This window comes from Arachis ipaensis, chromosome B9 (genome assembly GCF_059453495.1).
Source record: "Arachis ipaensis isolate K30076 ecotype BB chromosome B9, ASM5945349v1, whole genome shotgun sequence".
Lineage (NCBI taxonomy): Eukaryota > Viridiplantae > Streptophyta > Magnoliopsida > Fabales > Fabaceae > Arachis > Arachis ipaensis.
This window is the reverse complement of record NC_142444.1, coordinates 156194111-156203126: the sequence shown is the minus strand read 5'-3', so window position 1 is coordinate 156203126 and position 9016 is coordinate 156194111. Positions and strand designations below refer to the sequence as shown.

General features: G+C 31.0%; 1 protein-coding gene across 1 annotated transcript; it reads right to left on the bottom strand.

Annotated features, from left to right (window-relative positions):
- Window positions 1–6245: 6245 nt before the first annotated feature.
- Window positions 6246–7383, bottom strand: LOC107616750 (transcription repressor OFP13). The gene has a single exon (XM_016318681.3). It carries the CDS (start codon window positions 7255–7257, stop codon window positions 6382–6384), a length of 876 nt encoding a protein of 291 aa, XP_016174167.1. The 5' UTR covers window positions 7258–7383; the 3' UTR covers window positions 6246–6381.
- Between the last annotated feature and the right edge of the window lie 1633 nt (window positions 7384–9016).

Genomic DNA, 9016 nt, shown 5'->3' with positions numbered 1-9016 from the left:
AAGGACTAAAAAAGATAAAAACTTTACCTGTTTTTTTATTCATCACTTTGAATAGGTGTGAAAAAAGATTAAGACGAATTTGGGTTAGATACGAATGCACAAGCTTGCAATTTTGACAAGTTAATTTCTTGATGCAAAGAGTGAACTCAAAATATAATGCAAACTCCCTTCCTCACAAGGATTTTCATTTTCCTTCCTTAATTGGTTTCTTTTCTTTGACGGTCAAGAAAAGGAGCAACCATAGACAAAGGATCGAAAAAAAAAAGAGTATGTTTGGGGGATTGATTTGTAATTTATTGAAAAGCTATCTCTTTCCAAAAAACAGAGATGCGAGATATGAAAAATATTTACCTTTGTTTATCGGAGAATTAAGCATAGATGTAGTGGTAGTGAGTGACGTCAACCTTAATTATTTAATAAAATAAAATATTCTTTCTTTGTCTTCTATCTATATCTATCTATACAATACATAATCTATGAAATGACATAAATAGTAATAATGGTCTAATGGATGGTGAAAAGTTTTTTTTTTTTAATCATAATGTGGGATAAGAAATAGACCGAGTTAAAAAAAATTACAAAATGATTGCATAGGTACAAATAAATAACTATCATACAAAATAAATTGTGAATAATAAGAGTCAATATGAGAATCATATTTTCGGTAATTATGCTTATTAGATTTTTTTTATCAAGACTTTCTATTTATATTTTATTCTCGAAAATTTTAATTTAAATTTGATTCATATGCTTTTTTTATGTATTGAGAAATATTAAAAGATCAATAATTAATCAATAATATTTAAAAATATAGACTAAAAATATGTTATTAAATTATTTAACTAAATAAATTTTATTAATGACTTAAAATATTGATTAAAAAATAATAAAATTTATTGACCTTAAGATTGTCTCTTATATATTTTCAGAAACTTTATAGTATAATAATTTGAAATTTAGATCTTTTAAATTTTGAATTTTTATTTTAGAGGTTAAAGTGTGATCTCTCATTCTTGAATGGTTTTTCTCTTATATTTTTTCTTAGTTCCCACCTATGAAATAAATGGTGAGAGATCATATTTATTTCTAAAATGAAATTCAAAATTTAGAGGATTCAAATCCAATAATTTGATAGACAAAAAAAAAATGCACGCAAACACAAAACTGTGGATTCACCCTATTAGCCCTAAAAAGAAAAAAAAATCCTTTTATTTTACAAATTATAAAATTGGAGTTTATATATATGATATAATATATTTACCTATAGGAGTTTTTTATTTTTAATATTAAACCTAGGTTGGTATAATCCACTAAAATGTCCAAAAAAATGTGTATAACGCCGTTGTGGGGATCACTGACTGCAATAGGAAAACGTCACTGCCGTTATCTCACCCACGTCAGTTTCTTCTTCAGCAAAACACAAAATGTCAGTGACGTTTTGTGTGCATGATTAACACGTGGATGAGAAGTTCTCCCTTGTTACAGCGTGAAGATTTTTAACTCTAGTAGCTTCTTTTCTTTTCTATTTCTTCATCTTCTCTTCTCAGTTCCACCACAAAACGGCTCTCTTTCATCATTATCAATCTTACCCCACCAAAAATAAAGAAATCCACAAAAACAAAACGGCAGTACCCATATTTATCAGTCACCGCAACTAAACCAAAGCCATTTAAGTAAATACTTATATGCTTTAGTGATTTTTTTTTTTGAACCGAAAGTATGAACAAAAATTTTTAAAAGATAGACTAAGGTTTCGTAATTTTTTTAGGTTATTTTACTATTAATTAATAGTAAGTTAATTAATTATTAGTAGTAGTACCGGCATTAGTATAGGTGTTACTGTGTTAGTTAGTGTTAGGGTTAGATAGTTTTAGTAAATTAATTATTGTTAGTGACTTAGTTACTGTTAGCGTTAGGTTAGGTTAGTGTTATTTAAAATTTAAAATAGCCGTTTTGAAAAACAAAATTATTTATGTATTAATAATTGATTATTATTATTATTAATGTATTCTTTTGAAACCATTGCTTCAAATCATGTGGGCAAAACTTCATATGAAGATTCTCACCCATCAAATATTTTTTTCATTACCTTTTGCTTGACCAACAATGCTTTGCGATAACTTATCGTGTAATTGAACTTCGACTGCACTTTAGCAATGACAGACTTCACCTTTATGGATGGGTCAGCTTCAACTAATGGTTTTATCGCTTCTGCAATTATATCAGAGTCTAGTTTAGCATGATCTTGAGATATAGTACTTCTGGTGCACGTGTGACTACTATTGTACCTCCTTATCACCCAACAATACTGTCTTTTCATAAGACTAACTCTGATAAGCCAATCACAACTTGTTCCGTACTGTACGCATTTCGCATAGAATGTTGTTGGTTCTGATTCATATACCTTGTAATCAACTCCTCTTCGAATGATATACTTTTTAACTAATGCAATAACAACCTCTCTAGAGTTAAACTCCATTCCAACGACGAATTCACCGGCAGCTACAACAGCTGAGGCTACACCAATAATAAAACAAAAATAAATCTAAATAATATTCTATTATTAATAATAATAATGACAACAATAAATATTAATAACAATTTAAAAAAAATACTAACATAAAAGCAAAACAAATAATAATATTACTAATATTAAAAAAGTGAATAACAACAACAACAACAAAATTACCTGTATTGACTTCAGAAAATTATGGTGCATGCATGGCATCAAGATTCAAAGCATGCATAAAAGATGGCCCTCCATATGGATGTTGTCCGGTTAGTGCATTTGCAACATCAGCCACATCTCTTTCAACCATTATCTCATCTTCCTCTACATCTTCAGTTGGACCAACAACTTCATAATTACCTTCAAACTCTTCATTGCTTTCAGTATTATAACCCACCCAGTCTATGTTGGGTTCTGAAAAGTCAACATCATCGATTTCTTCGAACTCAACATACAACTCGATAAGTGAAGCATGTGCTCTAGTTTGATGATAGGTAAAAAACATTCTTTGCATACTAGCTTCATCAGTCACATGCATTATTTGAAATTGACCGAAACTACCAAATACTAGCACAGACTGCCTATACAGAATATTTATAACTCTTTTTTGCACTTGATGATCTACACTTTGAGAAAGTATACTCTTAAGTCCTTCATATGTTATTGAAAAAGGAACAACAATAACACATGAATTCTCACATAAAAAACTCACACCTTCATGTGTGTGAGATAAAATCTGACCATTGTAATATATTTTTAAACTAATATAGCCCTCTATTTTATACACTCATCACACTCACTCACTCACGAATTTTGTTCATTCTCTCAAACTAAGAACATTTTGTAGAACAAAGCTCTCATTACTTCACTTAAACTTTAGTCTCATACTCTATTTTTACGTTTTAACACAATCCAAAACTTCTTTTATAGTTATTTTTATATTTTTTTTATTCCCCAACACAAAACATCGCTTACGTTTTCAGAGAACGTCACTAACATTTTTACTTTTTAAGCAATACATCAACGACGTTTTGACCGGAAAATAATTTAAAATATATCTTCAAGCAAAACGTCACCGACAATTTGCCTATAATAAAAAAAATTCTTACAATTCATTGTTGACGTTTTCTTCATGCAAAATATAAAAAAAAAAAAAGAAAAAATTTGTGCAATCCGTTGCTCCCGTTTTGCTTTGTTTATTAAAAAAAAAAGTCACTCTCCCATAAAACATTAAAGACGTTTTGTTTCTTTCAAAAAGTTGAAGCAGGCCTATAGCAGAGTAATATACAATACCAATCAAATATCATTGAATAACACACATTAGTTTATAATATACAAAAAATTGAGCCTACGTGTAGCGAACTTTTTATTTTTATTATTGAGATTGTGGTAGTGTTTTTAAATAATGTGGAGAGTTTGTGTATTTTTTTTGTATGGATGATCACAAATCTGAGGCACAGTTTTGTGAATTTTAATTTTTTTTTTATACTACAAATCTGAGGGTCAGATTTGTGGTTTATAATTTTTTTTCCACAAAATTGACCCACCGATTTGCTTATTACTTAAAAAAAAATTTCAGTCCACACAAATCTAAGGCTCAAATTTCTCTATTACCCCAAATCTAACCCTAAGTTTTGTTTCCAAAAATAAAACTGAATCTCCGATTTGTGAATTTCAATTTAAAAAAAAATTATCTCCATATCCATAAAAAATACACTATTTTTCCATAATTAAATATAACACATTTTAAACGTCAATAACTAAAAAAATCAGCCACTTGTAGCGCCATTAAAAATTTAAAATTACCATATGAGCATCATAATATGTTTAGAAATGCGTCTTGGGCAATTGCCATGTCCATGTGTTTGTGACTTTATATACAATGTGGTTCGATTCGTATCTCTAACTTTATAGAAGAAGCCATGTGTTTTCGGAAACCAAATGCGTTAGTCTATTCTACTCTACTCTATACAACAACTAAAGCAAATGCCACTACAGCTTTGAAGAATCCAAATGAAACTCTTAAGTAGTAATAATCAATCACTTCATTCCTAAAATTAAAAGTACTTTCGCAGTACAATTCAATCATGGCTTCAATTTTGGTAATGAGTTTTGATCCCTCCATCATAATTCAAACTAACAAACGAAGAATTACCTAAAAATTAAATAGATGCTTACAACAAAGTTGGTTACAAAACGCACATTAGTTCTTATTCAATCGAGTTATACTTTTAGTAACGAAAAAATGCAATTAATAGTAAGCAACATCTCTATAAAAATACAAGAGTAATAAGGAAAAAAGTAGAGTGATGTAATGTATTGGCAATAGAATATTTTTTTTTTATAAATAAATAATATATGATCTTTGGCTGTTTATGTTTGAAAGTGACACATAGTGACACATATTTAAAATAGTTTCAACTTGTGATTTGTGGAGAATAACCCTTTTAATTCCAAAATATAAATGCACCGAACCTCATTATTTCTAGATACATAATTCAAATTAATCTATTGGTTGTCGGTATCTCTTAGTTCAACAGGTCAGTAATTAATTCATCGCAAATTTAAATTTTATTTAAGGGTTTGCCACTGGCCAAGCCAATGGATTGCTATATGCACAAGGCATAATTCGAACTTCGACACTTGTTTAAGCGAACAAGTGAGTTGACCATTCAACAAACCATAATTATTATTAATTAAAGTGTAATTATGATGTTTTTTTTTTTTTTGGACTTGTTTGAGTTTTTGGTTGTGGGATTTCTTTTTCCTTTTTTTTTTTGGACATTCTTTTTTCTTTGATTAATAATGAAGAACAGCAGTACCATACGTATAAGCCCAATTGGGAATAAGCTAGTTATTTAACGGAAATATTCGAAGCCCAAATATTTGGCCTGATATATCAGAACAAACATGGGGCCGAGATCCATGATTTTAAGTATGGCCCAAGAAAACAAATCAACAGGCTGAGCCATCCAAGTTGGGAAATGGGCTTATATCTCGAACAAACTTACCCAATTCTGAGATGATGAGATGGACCATTTTGAAACCCCACAGGCCTGATGGGCCCATTATCCTGACCAATCTCCATCGTACCTTCTCATACCCAGGAAACACTGAAGAAGCTTCCGTCCACTGGACATACTAACATACTAGTAGCATCAAATCAAAATATTTAGTTCAATATTACAAAGAAGGAAAAACAAAACTTAGTTTACATGAAAATAAATTGTTTTTAACAGTACTCTAAAACATTGAAATTGTTATGCAAATTAATGTACCCATAGCAATAAGGGTGTTGAATTAACACCCTTTGCTATAGCAACCTTTTCTTAAGGGGAAAAAAAGAAAAGAAAAGAAAGAGAGAGATGTTCTTGAACAGTTGAACCGACTGCTATCACATTTTGAATCTATGATTATGGAATGCATTTTGCTTTTACAATAGAATTGAGATAAATAGGTTTAAAAACCACATTTGAATAATCTCATTATTAATTACTCTTAACAATGATCTTACATTTAATATCTTCACATCGATTGAGCGACACTAAAGTGTGTGGATTAAGACAAGTTTTAAAATAATATTAATACTCCATATTTTACTTATATGACGGGTTTGACTGAATTGTGATTTAACAGTTTTTAACTATCAATTTCATCTGAAGAACTTCGCGTGAATTTTCGCCTAAACTTATATTTCTACTTAATTTTTTTCCTCAAAAATGAAAAGGAAAAAAGATTCTGAAAAATTTAATTCTCACTAAATTTCTTTGTAATTAACCTGCACTACATATATACACACGAGGTTGAGAATGAAATAAAATGAAACTAAACTAAACTACACTTAGATTATTATTATTATTACAACTAACTAACTAACTAGTAGTAGCAGTATCATTATGATGGTGTTTATGATGAACAATGTCATTGTGTCCCTGAGATAAACACAAGGGAGAAGAAGGAAAAGAAGAAACAGCAGAAGAATAAGTAGTAGTAGTTGTAGAATCAGAAGATGAAGAAGAAGAAGAACAGGAAGAAGAAGAAGAAGTTGAGTTGTTATTAGAAGAAGCTGCTGCAGCAACAGAAGCAGAAGCAGAAGCAGCAATGGTGATAATCAAATCCACAAAAGCAGCAACAATGAATCCATGGTTGTTCTTACCATTAACCTTGAGATACCAACAAAGAAGCTCTTCCAAACCCTCCCAATCATCCTTCACTCCATGACACTCAACCATCTCCTCCATTGACCTCCTGAAATCACTGTACGGATCTTCAGACTCCATAGCCACAACCACACTTTCCTTGAACGGCAAGCTACTACTTGCTTTCGCCATCTCCAAAATGGAGCTTGTTTTTGTCTCCCCTGCCTCGAACAACAGCCTCTCCGATCTCTTCACGCCGCGCACCACCATCTCCAGAGACTCGCCGTCGTACTCCTCTGACTCCGTCGACAAGCTCACCGCGCTTGCCGACTCCGATGAAAACCATGATTCTGCTGATGGTGTCTCCGTCATGCTTGCTTCAATGGTTGTAGCTGCAGGATCCAAGAACACAGAGTTCACCGTCTTGAAGAAATCCCCGCCGTCTCCGCCGCGAAAAGAGAGTGTGTTCGGGTAGTTTCCGCCGCAAGATGGAAACAAGTTCTGCCATGGAAGAACATTATGATGATGATGATGCTTTCTTCTTTGTGGCGGTTCCTCTTTGGTTTTGAATAGAGATAGTGGCAGTTTCATTAGTGCTTTCTTTCTCATTTAGATCTCTTTTTTTTTTCTTGTTTCTGAATGAAAGTTAAGAAAGAAAAAAAAAAGGGGGTTAAGGGTATTATGATATGTGAATGTTGGTGAGTAATAAATATGAATTCAGAATGGTTGTATTTAAAGCTATGGAGGCAAGAGAATATGGCAATAGCAATGGGGTTTTGGTAGGTGCATTTCATGTGTCAAAATTTAATAAAATTCAATGTTATTAAATGTTCCTACCATCAAACAACTCAATTGGAACACCACTTTTTCAGCACTGTCTGCTTCATACCCTCCCCTCCTATTTAATTATTTTTAATTTTGATTAATTATATGTGTCACATTTGTATAGTATATAGTAATTAGAGTACTGTTTTTAGGGACATGGTCCTATGTTGGAGACACCAGGGGAAATTGTATAAACCTGTTAGTATTTAGAAATAAATACATTTCATTTATTATGTTATGATATTACTAAAACGGTTGAAAAGGACACTGATGGTTGATTAAGATTTAAGAGGGAAAAAAAAATTAGTATAGTGTTATAGAATAGTAGAATGAAGGGAAGGGAAAGAGGGATGGGTGAATTCATGTGAAGTCTTTAAAGAAGGGAACGGTTGCATCACGCATACTTGTCCTCTCTCAAACTATTTATTATTGGAAATGGAAACTTTTGCTCTGTTTTTTTTTACCTCATATATCTGTCTGTCCCCATCAGCTACAATAAATAAATAACCTCCTTGTGAAATAAATAAATATTAAATAATAGAGGCTCCAATGGCAGATAACACACTTTCACAATCAACAGGCGCAATGTTACTACTTATTCCATGCCTGAAATTTCAAATCCCAAACATCAATTCATACCCATTTTCTCACCTTAGATTTTGTGCTTCCTTCACAGTAAATGGTGCTGGTTGACCCATTTGAATGGTCAACAAAGAATTACAACAACAATAATGCTATGCCTATATTACAACACACAACATTTCTCCATCATTAAAAGTATATACTGTTATAAAATAACTAAATAAATAAAAGAAAAGGTAACAAATATAAAGAAATATAAAAAGAGAAAGAAGTATTGCAATATAAAGAGAGAGAGAATTGTTTATTGATATGTATAATTCTTCCTCAGTTGCTTCTCTATTTATAGGCGAAGGAAGATTTACATTTTTAAATTTCTTTAATGCATTTATCCTTGAGAACATGAGCCGCCCATAATAAATAGCATCCACATACTCATTCTTATCACAACATATACCATAGAAAAAAATTTCAAATGTTCTTGGAATAATGATATTTCAATAATTTTAAATATTGATTTCAATATATATTTTTTATACTTAAGATCAATGGCTAAAATCATTGGAATATTAGTGTTTTAAAAACATTTAAAATTTCTCCATACTATATACTAATATCTTTCTTTTTAGATTTAAGTTATATAGAATATACTTTTGTCAATGCACTTTTTATGAATTAAGAGTTTTACAAGAATGTTTGTTGGAAACTACTAAAATAGAACTCATCCCCACTTGTTGAAGCATATAGTAGGGTATAGGCTATATAGTATCTCTAATTCTCTACACATACCATTTTTCTTCCACTTATGCTCAATAAATGGTACATCTATCAGACCAAACCTAACTGCCTAACTAAACAAAATATGAAAACAAGGATGCCCTGAATGTCTTCCTTCATTCATACAAGAGCTAAAACCGCCAAAATTAGTAAAAATTACGGCGGTTTCATAAAACTCTCACATTTA